This window comes from Nelumbo lutea, chromosome 6 (genome assembly GCF_056320005.1).
Source record: "Nelumbo lutea isolate HS-2025 chromosome 6, American lotus-T2T, whole genome shotgun sequence".
Lineage (NCBI taxonomy): Eukaryota > Viridiplantae > Streptophyta > Magnoliopsida > Proteales > Nelumbonaceae > Nelumbo > Nelumbo lutea.
This window is the reverse complement of record NC_142689.1, coordinates 3,371,691-3,384,415: the sequence shown is the minus strand read 5'-3', so window position 1 is coordinate 3,384,415 and position 12,725 is coordinate 3,371,691. Positions and strand designations below refer to the sequence as shown.

The window sequence follows — 12,725 nt, the reverse complement described above, 5'->3', positions numbered from 1 at the left end:
TGCATTAAGAAAACCTATCTCGTCTGTATTCCCAGTTTCCTAGTTTTGTGCCACAAGGAACGATCAAAGTGAGTTCAAATCTTGATGAGCAGGTGCTACATTTCAATCGACACGGGCTTTATTCAGCTGGCACTCGCCAGTCGCCAACAATCAACATTTGCTCTAGTTTTTTCGTTTCTCAGGCAATCGAATTAGGGAAAAACAAAAATAGAAAACGACTGGACTCATTTGTTGAGATTGCCAAAAAAGCAAAAAGACTTCTCATTAGTAGATAACTAGATATATCAATCTTAATACGCATAGACGACTACTACAGGGCTATGGGTGTCATCGTCTAGGTGGCAATCCGATGAAGACCATATACCCAACCCAATATAGTAAGAACGAAACAGCCATGAAGATACTGAACCAAATACTCAATCCCACGACCTCGGCCAACATTACTCTTATACGATGAAACTACGACTTCCTTCCATTCGCACACCTAGGCAATTTTAACTTCGATGGTCTTGGACTTCTTCGGCTCCGGCGGAGGCAGCTTGTTAACAGTGACAGTGAGCACGCCGTCCTGACAGACAGCAGAAATGGCATCGGTGTTGGCATTTTCTGGTAATACGAACTTCCTCATGAATTTTCCGACCCTCCTCTCCATCCTGACATACTTGACCCCTTCTTTCTCCTCCTCCCTCTTGCGTTCTCCGCTGATGAGGAGCACATTGCCATCCTCCACTTGAACCTTGATGTCTCCGGATTTAAGCCCAGGCATGTCGACGATGAACGCATAGAAGTTGGGGTATTCCTTCACGTCTACCGGAGTCGAAGCCATGGCCTTGGCGTCGCGAACATAGGTCCTCGTCGGAGCGTTGAACGACTTGTCAGCCTCCTCAGACACGTCGAGCATGTGCTGGAGAGTCGAAAACAGAGGGCTGTCGAAATCCATAATCCTCAAATCCATTTCCTTCGCTTCTACTTTATTGACGGGAGAATTTATCAGAAACCGGGAGGTATTTGGAGGTAGCTTTCGTCTAACTTTTCTGCGATGTGTTGCAATGGGATAGACAGAGGGAGATGTTAATTTATAGGAGGAGACGAGAGGAGAGGGTGAGCGGAACGAGAAGTTTCTGGAGGGAGCAATGCTATGTTTCTGGATGAAAATGGAAGTTTCTGGAGGGAGTAACGCTTGGTTTAAAGAAGTTTCTGACTGTTGCCTCTTCGTCTTCGTCTGCCAGAGTCGAGAAAAGGATAGAAGGTTCTAAGAATTTCTCTCTGTTTCTTAGTAATTGTCTTTGTCGTTAAGGCTCCGTTTGGTTGATAGGAAGATTTGGGTAGGATGGGAAAAGATGAGATGGGATGGGAAAATATTTGGGTGAGATGGAAAAAGAGGGAATGGGATGGAAAAGTGTAAAAAATTAAATTTTTATTGTTTGGTTTTATTGGGATGGGATAAGATGGGAAAATGTAAAATTGGGGAGAAGTTTATGAAGGAATCCACTATTCACCCTCATCCTTCTCTTGACCGAATAGAGCAGCGATAAGGAAGAGAAGTGGTGGATCAAAACCATCTCCGGCTTCCCTCTCTTGCTCTCTTTTCCTGATACTCTTCTCCCTTCTCCTTCTTCCCCTCTTCCCCCATTTTCTCTCTTGTTCCGTTTCGTCACCACTGCTGCAAGTTGCAACGATGGTAGATCTATGCGTCCCTCTCTCTCTCTCTCTCTCTCTCTCTCTCTCTCTTCTTCTTCTTTTGCTTCTTTTTCTTCTTTGTTTTATGTCTCCACCACTCTGTCACCATCGAACCAGAAATGATGAGAGCGACGTCAGCATACTAGTGAATTCCTTCTCGCATCCCACTTTTTTTCATCCCATCCCCTTCTTTTCCTCAAAACAAATATAAGAAAAGAGAATATTTTTAGAATATTCTTTTTTTCTCACCCCCATCCCACAAACCAAATGGAGCCTAAGAATAGCAACGTGCCAAACTGGTTTCTTCTTGACATTTGTCTTTTATCTGTTTTTTTTTTTTAATATTTATCTTTTCAATCACTTTTAAAGTTTTTAATATTAACTCTTTCTCTTCTTTATGTCCCATTCTAAATCGAGCCAATAAAATGATGTAGCCAAAAAAATGTAGAGCTAGCCAATTAAATGTAGAGGAAAAAATAGTTTTTCAAGGAAAGATAGAGAGAGAAAATTCTCAAGAAATATACACTCAACGATTTCACACATGGATTCAACGCACACCTATGGAAAAATGGGTTAAGTACTATGCAACCCAATGCATAATTCTGGATGGCAGCCCCATGGTTTATTAGTAGTCCCTCCTCCATAAACCACATTCTGCCCGTGAATTTGGCATCAATTTACAGTCAAGATTCATCCTCCTATACGGTGGAGTTAAAAAATTCTGACCTAAAATGAAGGTTCCTCAACAACTTCTTCTTACTGCACTATTATCAAGCAGAAGCCTTAAGTGCTTCCTGGTTTATTTATGGTATTTATCCTTTTTGTGGGTTTTTTGAATTTTATAATTTTAAAATTAAACAAAATAATTCAAGTGATCAATTACCTTCAAGATTTTTAACACTAATCATTAATACATTATTAACTCTTTCCTTCTCTCTCTCCTCTTTTTCATTAATTATTTTAATAATCCTTTCTTATTAAAGCCCTGTTTGGTTCATGAGAATAGGGGTTTGGAATCGGAATTAGAATGGACTATTCCGATTCCAACTGTTTGGTTGGGCGGAATCGGAATCTCATTCCCATTCCTGCTGGAATGGCATTCCCCCATTTGAGGGAATGGCCATTCCTATTGATTTTAATTCCCATTCTCATTATTGTCTGAATCAAATAGACTATAGGAATGAACCATTCCATTCTGATTCCAGAGGATTTCGATTCCGATTCCGAATTTGATTCCAACTACGAACCAAACAGACCCTATTTATGCTATTAACTCTCTCTCCTCTTTTCTATTAATTCTTTTAATCTTTCTCATTAATAAAGCAAGTCATAAACCAAGTCAAAGGTGATTGGTCACTTGAATTATTTTGTTCAATTTTAAAATTAAAATATAAAAGAGACATGGTTTATGACTTGCTTGACGATGTTTTGCTAAATTCAAGGGTAATTGTATCTTTTTGCATGTTGATTGACAGTCCATTAACGACTGGTACTAGATTGTCGCGTTTTGAAAGTTCAGGTACTAGATTGTCATGTTTTAAAGTTCGGAGACCAAAGTGACAATTTAGTACATCCCATGGTGAATTCAAAACATTTCACCATGAATAATAATATACAAGTATGAAATATATTCATGAAATGCAGCTGAAACATAATGTAAGGTCTCTGAGGAACAAATTTATGATATAAGGTATTTGCATTAAACTTTATATGATTGCTTCTAGGCATAAGTTAACTTGTTTTGAAAAGATTTGATGTTTGAATCAACCAAATAAATGAAGAGGAATGGCTACTTAGTGGTCTTGGTCTTTACCCCCTCCCACAAAAAAAAAAATAAAGGTCTTTGCGTAACAATTAGGGGTAGCCTTACTTTAGTACCCCAATTTCAAAACATGCCATTACACTGAACTCTTAAAAACTGAGTCCCGATTTCCTACTCACCACATGTGACCTGTGTCTCATGTTTGTTTAACATCCCTCTCTCATGTAATATGCTCTCTGGTTTTATTTTGGGATTATAATAGATAAAGACAATTATTGTCCTCTAATATCGATAAAAGTAATATTTTTAAAAAATTTTAAAAAATATATTAACTTTTTAAAAACAACAACAAGGACAAAAACATTATTAATCTTTTTTTTCTTGCAAATCATTTATTAGCGCTGCCACCCACCATTGCTTCTGCCTCCGCAACCTCTGACGACTCCGCCCTCCTCCACCTCCGCCTCTGCCCAAAGCTCTATTTCTCTTGAAAGAAGAATAAGAGGAAGAGGTACGAGGTGGCACCGGCTTGGACGGTCCCTCCGACGTTTCAAGACCCTCCTACGTTCAATCAGTTCATCCCCATCGAATTTGATAATTAACGAAACAATGGAAATGACAATTTTTACAAAGAGCAAGAAATACGATGCAAACGAGCATAAAAGAACCTCGTTTTCGCATTCATAGTCGTCGAGATGATTGTCCAACGAGCAACAAATCCCATCCTTTTCTCTTAAATCAAAAGGAAGCACGATTGACAAATTTTGTAGGCATACCATTATTTTCCGACAAAACTTTTTCTTTCTGAAAATATGTACTCCTTGGATGTCACAGTGAGTTAGGGGTTCTGTCTGGATTCACAACAAAGAAAAAATACTACCACAGGCGGTGAAGCAGAAGCAAATCACAACTAATTTGTTTGGCAGTCATTATGTAGGAGCACTTGGGGGTTCAATTGGTTGCAAAGCAAAAATAGCAGAGGTTGTGCTTTCAAACAAACCAGAAAATGATGCCCTGGCAGTTGTGAAGAATCATCATCTTGACTAATCTACAGTTGGTTTTACTTCCGTCCCCAAGTTTTAACCATCATACCAATACCAATGGGTCCTTTAGTTTTTTCAATTTTTCTTTCTTTTTGGTATTTGGGTTCTTAACGTCCCATTAATTTTGGCCATTAGTTGAATATTAAATGATGACGAATGAATTTGGCGACTAGCTGAATGCCAGTAATGAAAGAACCGAGAGGATTGATTATGATTTACCAAGTGTGAGAGAGAGTTAAATAGGATGGAGATTTCTATTACGAAATATGAACAAAAACAAGAGAAAAATAATATAAAAAGACAAAAATACTCTTAATTTATCATCTGATTTTTTTTATTTACCACATTCACATAAAACATTTAGTCAATTCCTCAACCCCTATCCTATTGTGGCAGCTCCAATAAGTTATCCTTTTTATTTTACTATTTTATTTTATTTATTAACCCAGATCCTCTCCTCCCATTACCCCTATCCTATTGTGATTTGTGAATCTCTCCCATGTAAGATTGATCGTTGGTACTTGGCGGATTGGTCATCCAAGTTTCTTTAGTATTGAAACTTGGGTCATGTCTTTTTAGGCATTCCTGCACTATGCATCCGTTGTTTACTTGAAAACCTCACTGTACCTGCTATTCTTATTTCTTCTTCCATTTTCAATTCTAGAGCATTAGTTTGGATAAGGATTTGGATCCATCTGCTTTCTTTTTTTTTTCATATATTCACTTTAATACGAACAATTTTCTACATTCAAATCAAGAAAAAGAAATAATGAATAGTATGACTCAGTCTTAATGTAAAAAATAATGAACAGTCTTTTTTTTTTTTGAAAACCCAAACTTAATTATGTGAATGGACTGTGGCTAACCATCCAGCTGTCACCTATACTATCCATCTATCTATAAAGATAATTTCTCAATGACCAACATACTACCATATTGTAATTGTAACAAATATAATTTCCACATCAAACAATAACCATCCTTCATTTTCATTTTGATAATGTCGTTAGACTCGGGCTGGACCGGAAGTAGTTTGACCATTTGGGTTGGCAATTTACCAAAATGGTCTCTCAAACAAATTCATGCGTATTATCGAATCGACTAAAAGACTCCCTGCCCTTGGGATGCCTTCGCTTTTCTTTGACTTCTTTAACCTTCCCCATCGACCATGTCGTCATTCTGAGCACATGAACTATGAAAAGAAACCCCATCAATCCCAACCATGTCAGCACCGAAATTCTGTTGACGTGAAAGAGGACGCGCCGGGCATGGTCCGGCGTCATGGCATCCAGAGTAATGAAGTAAGTCACCGCCATGGCCGTGATTGCTATCCACATTATCACCATTTGAATCCACATCCATCTCCGTCGCTTTAATGGTAGCCCACTAACCAGCAGTAGTATTATACTCAGAGATGCCAAGAAGCCTATTGTGTTGAAGATCATGAACTGCCCATACTCTCTTTTCTTCTCGTATGCCATTACTGACCTTCCCACATGGTGTGGGTTTTTCGCAGGATTGCCATTGGCATCCGTCGCCAGCTCGTCTTGCCAAACACCACCTGGTGGGGAAACCCCTGCTTGGAAGGCCACCGTCGCAATCAGTGATGCCACCACCATCAAAGCACTCTTTTTCCTTCCCAGCCAATCCCTGTGCTTCTTCTCATCCTTCTGCTTGGAACTGCTTCCCTGCTTTTCCTGTGTGGGTGTCACCGCCGATATTCCCACTTTATCCGGAAGCCAATTGTATTCTGTGGAAGGTTGTATATCCTTTCCTCTCAAACCTCCGGCGCCTCGAAGTAACTCTCCAATCTCCATGTCTTTTGCATCTCCCTGGCTTTGTACCAGAACATCTAAGGCAGTAAATCCATTCGCGTTGAAGGTGTTTACTTTTATTCCATTGATGTTTAGCAGAAATTTGATGGTCTGCAAAGAAAAAACCCACATTTAGTTCCGACCGTTGTTTGGGTGCAGGCAGGGGGTAGCTCTGTTCTGTTTTGACTTTTGAGAGCAAAGCTTGTCTGTTCATAATTTCGTATTCAGGGGAATTAATTAAAGGGTTATCCAAGAAACCTCCTGGCTGGGCTGGGCTGGGCTGGTTTGGGAGTCAAAATATAATAACGGGGCAGATTCAGATCATTAGATATAAATACGTAGTCGTGGGAGGTACCTCAATCTGCTTCTTCGCCAGGGCCAGATGAAGGATGGTGTTGCCGTCATGATCTTTCCTGTTCAGAAATTCGACTTTCTGTATTGGCTCCTCACGCTTCAGCAACAGCTTAAGCGCGTCAAAACGATTGTGTTTCACGCAGAGGTGTAGAACGGTCTCTCCGCGATCCGTCAGGACTTGACTGGCCTCGGGGTTGACCTCGATTAAGTCGTCGAGGACTGCAACTCGGCCTTTCATGGCTGCAAGATGAAGTGGGGTCCTGCCATCTTGATCGGTGGAGAGGCATGTGTCGGGATCGACAGATAACAAAACTCTTGCCAGTTGGAGGTGCCCTTTTGCGGATGCCAGGTGAAGGGGCGAATGCCCTTCAGAGTCGATTTCCCGGGCGAGTTCGGGCTTTCGACGCACAACTTCCTTGGCAAAATCGATGTGGCCGAGCGTTGCGGCCACGTGCAGAGGTGTCTCCGGGGGGCAGTCGATGATGACTCGATCGAGAAGGAGCGGATCTTCTTGCAACAATTCCTTTAGTGATTCGACGCTGCCTTTCAGAGCGGCCTCATGAAGCCTGCTCTCCTCCATTCCCCTCATCTCTCTCTCTCTCTCTTACCTCACAGCTGCCCATCATGGCTTTGTGCTCAATTTCTTGAAGAGTCAACTCAAGAATTTTGAACAAAACAACCTTCACTGTTGAGTTGACGCGGAGGGATTGAACGGTCAAATTCTTCGGTAGAGGTAAGATCAAAATGTTAAATTAAGGGTCTAAAGGCTGATGACGACTGCTCACTTGCTGCATCTGTCTGAAAGTAGGAATTTTGGGGACGACTGATGGAGGGTTAATTGAAGGATGAACTAATTCTACAATTTAATGGCGTCGCGTGCCCAACGCATGTGTCAAATTAAGCTTCTTTCCTTCTTGGTATACATTTCATCCATTGGTCAAATGAAGGAGAATAAAAATAATTTCTAGGCCAGTCCTTTTTTTAGTATTCGGTGCATTCACCGACTCACCGTTAATAACTTCCCCCTTACCCCTTTTTCCCCAAAGTGTTTACTGCCGGATTTGATATCGCGTCAACCCTGGAACAAACCAGCTAACATATCAACGAGCCAACCCTCCATTTGCTTCTCTTCGATGGTTCCAAGTCTGAACCAGTTTGAGATGGAATAATCGCATTATAAATAATAAAAAATTATACGGTGAATCCATAAAAACTGCATACTTTAGTTAATTAATAGTAAATTCATATTTTAAATTAATGCTTTTTCTTAAATTTTCATGTACTTTTTAGCCCAAATTCAGGCCTATTTTCAATTAATAATCCATGCTGAATTTCAAAACATTGCATCACATGACCGTAAAAAATATTCATATTATTCTTTTATTTTATTTTATTTCAAGTAGTTTGTTGGACTTTCTCCATTCTAGAAGGCAATGGTCTACTTTCAGCACCATTGAATTTGAAATTGCATAGTTCTTGCTTTTGAAATTAGTAATAGAGTAATAATGAGGAAAAGTGCTTAGTTTCTCCTCATCTACAAAAAATGATGCAGCGAATCCTGATAATTAACAAAGGGACTCTTCATCAGAAAAAAAGGAAGGGTCCCCTCTTTTAATAAAAAAATCTATAGTTAATTGGTTATTTTGACTAGTTAGGTATCGTTTGAATACCTTATCATCACGGTGCCCTTGTCCATGTCGCTCTCCTGCGAATTGCTTTAATCCCCTTTGAGATTAATCTTGATAGGAAAACAAAAACCTATTTTGGCCACAAAGTAGAGGACAATTGGGCTGAAATTTGGCCAAGGACAAGTGGGTAATACAAATTTCTAGCATCCCTTACAAATGTAAGTAATTTGGTCATTTATTTTCTTTCAAATTTGAAACTTTTTTTTTGAAGGCAAGGGCATATAAATTCAAACCCAAATAATTTTTCTTCTTTTTCTTCTCAAAATAAATAGTCTGGTCTGAAATATACCATTCCATATATTCTATACATCAAAGAACAATGAATCACTTTCTGCTACAACCTCTGCAACCAAATTAACAAACAAACACACAAAAACAGCAAAGCTCTGTGCTCTTTACTCGATAATATCACCAAATAGGTACTGCCATCTTTACAAAGTTGAAATGGATTTCGAAGAATTTTCTGAAATGCATTACCCATATTTCAAAAATCATCACCAGAATCATAGTCATGGTTTGGGTCCTTAGGGACTGCAGGCTTATTCATCTGTGTTTCCTTCACCACCCCATACTTCCTCGCCAACCATAACTTGACGCGAATAAAATTGGCCAGTAAGACAACACCCATCAATCCCAACCACGCCAGCACCGAAATTTTGGTTACATAATACAGAACACCCTTCACACTGTCCGGCGTCATGTGCAGCAGCGAGATGAAGTACGTCAGAACCAGCGACGACACGGCAAGCCACATGATAACCATTAGAGCCCACATCCATCTCCGTCGTTTCAGAGGCAGCCCGCTCACCAGCACCAAGATTATGCTCAGGGATGCAAGGAATCCGAGCGTATTGAAGATTATGTACTGACCGTAGGCGATCGGAATGTTGTAGGCCAATACAGATGTCCCCGCGAAGTGAGGCTTTTCTACGGGATTGCCGTTCGAATCGGTTGTGAGATCGTCTTGCCAAACGCCGCCCGGTGGCGCAATTACGCCCTGGAAGGCCACCGTTGCTATGAGCGACGCCACCACCATCAGTGCACTTTTCTTCCTGCCCAGCCAATCCGTTTGCCGCTTCTTCTCAGGCTTAGGCTTCTTAACCTGCTTATTGATCGATGAAGTTTCAGCTGTAGGAATCTCATCGCCTGCTGCCGCCCGAGGTATATCCTTGGCTCTCAGAGCCCCGGTGCCTTCAAGCATCTGGTAGATGGTGGTGTCTTTTGCATCTCCCGGGCCTTTCGCTAAAACATCCAAGGCCGTGCAGCCGTTCGCATTCAGAGAGTTTACTTCTACTCTGGTATTAGCGAGCAGAAATCTTATGGTCTGCACAATCAATTAATGTTCACATTATCTGGATTAATTAAGCAGCATAAATTCATCAAAAAGCTGCATAATAATTTCATGGGTTTGCTTTTCCTAACAAAAAAAAAAAAAAGATAATAAATTCATCCTCCATTAGCTGCTGCCCGTCAAGATATACTAAACTCCATGATTCAGGTTGCTGGAATACCAAAAAAAGAAAAAGATTCAGATTGCTGAAGCTTCTGATAGAAATGGAATAAGATATACCCGGATGCTCTTCTTGACCACGGCGAGATGAAGGATGGTGTTGCCATCCTCATCCTTCCAGTTTACTGACTCGTCATCTTTCTCCAGCAATAGCTTTAACGCCTCCAATCGGTTGTGCTTCACGCATAGGTGTAGAACTGTCTCCCCTCGACCCGTCAGGGGCACTCGACTCGCTTCTGGTTTGGCCCGGATTAACTCGTCCAGGACTGCAACTCGGCCTTTCATTGCTGCTAGGTGAAGAGGGGTTCTGCCACCTTGATCCCGGGCGAGACAATTTTCCGGAGAGATGGATATCAGATCTCTAACTATTTGGAGGTACCCTTTGGCGGATGCCAAGTGAAGAGGTGAAGACCCTTTGGCGTTCAGCCCGCTGGCAAGTTGGGGTTTTCGTGTCAGAAGTTCTCTGGCGAGATCGACATGGCCCAGCATCGCCGCGACGTGCAGAGGTGTCTCCGACATGCGAGCATCCGTATCAATAGTCCTATCGAGGATGAGTGGATCTTCTTCAAGTAATTCCAGCAAGCAAGCAACGCTCCCCTTCAGGGCGGCTTCATGAATCCTTGACTCCATGTTCTCTCTCTCTTCCTCTCTCTCAGCGTCCAACAACTTCAACAATTTCATCTCATCTCTTCTCCTACCTCTCATCTTCCCTGGTCGATACACCGATTTTTTGGAGTTGGAATTCGACGATATTTTCTGTAACAGATGGTCCATATCCTCCGTTATGGTATAGCTGCCTGGGTTCAGTCAAGTCGTCGCAACTCGCCATCAGCGTCAAGCAGAGCCGAACCGGGGCCCCACTAGACTCTTTTCTTATATTTGCTTCCATTAGCGCCATTCGAGAGTCAACTTGTGGAGTTTCAGGGGAACTATACTAAAGTGTGCAGGGCTCTTACTGTCCGGCCATGTGGTGAAACAATAAGAGAAGTTATGTCAGCTTGGTTTTCATTTCTCTTTCTACCATGAGATCAACTACATCTACATGGCGATATCGTGCAATCTTGAGGTTACTGGTTTGATTCAAGCATGCTTACCCCAAAAGGAGACATAATGTAAGAAAGAAAAAACTGATCGACTCCATCTGAAGAAACTGGCATTACAGTTGAGGAGACAAAGCATTACCACTGTCTTATTGTTGGTTCAGGAAAGAAAGAATCTGAGAAGGTTCAGCCCTTCAAGACATTATCCCGCATGTAACTTAAGTTGCTTGTAGACATCACCTTCTTTATTGGAAGCTTTGCTGGTACAAGAGTCCATTTGTTCTCAGAAAAGCTGATTATTATAAGTGCAGATTACTACCCACCAATTCATGGGGGAAATTTGGGTGAACAAGTTAATATGGGGCAACCACATCAATGTATTTTGTTTCAAACCCACCATTCTTGTGGGAATTCTGGGTAGGTTTTCTTATTTAATTGAGGAGATATTTATTTTATAATTAACAATCCATTTTCGGGGTGTTAGGTAGTATGGATATTCAGTGGATTGTTTGGCTCTGAATATACACCAAACCCATTAGGTGTTCTTTTAATGGTGTGGCGTGTTTCTGAAACCATCTGTGGATGATTTCAAAACACAATCCCATTGATCGACTCTCCTCCCTTTTTTTTTTCTGAATAGATAACATTTCCAAATCTTATCCAAGTTTTGGTGGAGCGCGATAACCCAAGCCCAACCAACAGCCTGAGAGTTGAAGTCTGACCCATGCAAATGCTTGGGTTGAGTTGGGTCAGGCTTAAGTTAGGCTTGCCGTAATTGCAACCCTGGGCTTTGATCTAAGATTGGTCTTGGTTTAAGATTGGGGCCTAAGACGTCACAGCCCATGGGTCTAGCCGAACACAAGTCTGACCTGAGTCTAGGTTAACCTCCTATACTTAACACTAAGCCCACTCCATGATCTCTGCAATCCACCCAAGTGCATCCCTTACATAGTTGCAAATTGGTTCATGCCCAGATCAATATTTTATTTATATTTGAACTAAATCTTATTCCTTAGTTTTTTTATTTTTTTTATTGAATTTGAAATTAAATTGGATTGTAATTTGGAAATTCTGTAGCATTAATAAACTAAACTAAAAATGGCCTTCATAGTTGATACTGTATATTGTATGCTATTAAGTAATCAAGCTTTTCTAAATTATTAAGACTCAGTTTGGAAGGAGTGTAATACATACAGGTTTATCAATATAAAACATAAGGCTTTGTTTAAGATAATTACTAGTCCTAATTAGAAATACTAAAACATTGATAACATATTTTATGTTTTTTAAATATTTTATTTTTTATCTCATCTCTGTTGCTTGCCACCCATATCTTGCTATCCATAAAAGATCTATTATAAGTCATCATAATAAACTATAGTCATTTCATACACTTTTTTTTTTCTGAATTTTGTATTTAAAGAACCAATAAAAACCAATGTTTTAAAAAACAACTTGAAACCGGAAATGTTCTAGCCACCGGTTTCTGGGTCAATGGTTCGACCCTTCGTTTTGAACGGACAACCCATTCTGACAAAATAAATAAAAATAAAATAAAAAAAAATCTAAAAACAGCCAAAAACTGTTGAACGGGTTGATGGTTCAATTGCCTGGGTTAACGGGTCATTGACCGATTCAACGGTTTTTTCCAGGGACTGGGTTTGGGGTAAAACTAAACTGGTTGTCTAGATGGTTTTTGAGCCAAATGGTTTGACCATCTAGGTCAACGACGGTTCGAAAAACCATGATAAAAACATCAACAAATAAATACTAAAAAAGCATAGAATTTATATATGTAATGAAAGTTGAATTAAAATCTAAGATTAAGAAGTTC

At 40.3% G+C, this 12,725-nt stretch overlaps 3 protein-coding genes across 3 annotated transcripts; all 3 read right to left on the bottom strand.

Moving 5' to 3' along the window:
- Window positions 1-227: 227 nt before the first annotated feature.
- On the bottom strand, window positions 228-1,048 carry LOC148846869 (17.1 kDa class II heat shock protein-like). Its single transcript, XM_088950626.1, has one exon. It carries the CDS (start codon window positions 953-955, stop codon window positions 485-487), a length of 471 nt encoding a protein of 156 aa, XP_088806752.1. The 5' UTR covers window positions 956-1,048; the 3' UTR covers window positions 228-484.
- Window positions 1,049-5,157: 4,109 nt separating this feature from the next.
- On the bottom strand, window positions 5,158-7,378 carry LOC148846868 (ankyrin repeat-containing protein BDA1-like). The gene is made up of 2 exons (XM_088948977.1): window positions 6,655-7,378; window positions 5,158-6,410 (listed from the first exon to the last, which is right to left on the bottom strand). The coding sequence occupies exons 1-2, from the start codon at window positions 7,240-7,242 to the stop codon at window positions 5,556-5,558; spliced, it is 1,443 nt and encodes a 480-aa protein (XP_088805103.1). The 5' UTR covers window positions 7,243-7,378; the 3' UTR covers window positions 5,158-5,555.
- Window positions 7,379-8,563: 1,185 nt separating this feature from the next.
- Window positions 8,564-11,166, bottom strand: LOC148846867 (uncharacterized). The gene is made up of 2 exons (XM_088948817.1): window positions 9,912-11,166; window positions 8,564-9,665 (listed from the first exon to the last, which is right to left on the bottom strand). The coding sequence occupies exons 1-2, from the start codon at window positions 10,623-10,625 to the stop codon at window positions 8,826-8,828; spliced, it is 1,554 nt and encodes a 517-aa protein (XP_088804943.1). The 5' UTR covers window positions 10,626-11,166; the 3' UTR covers window positions 8,564-8,825.
- Window positions 11,167-12,725: the final 1,559 nt, after the last annotated feature.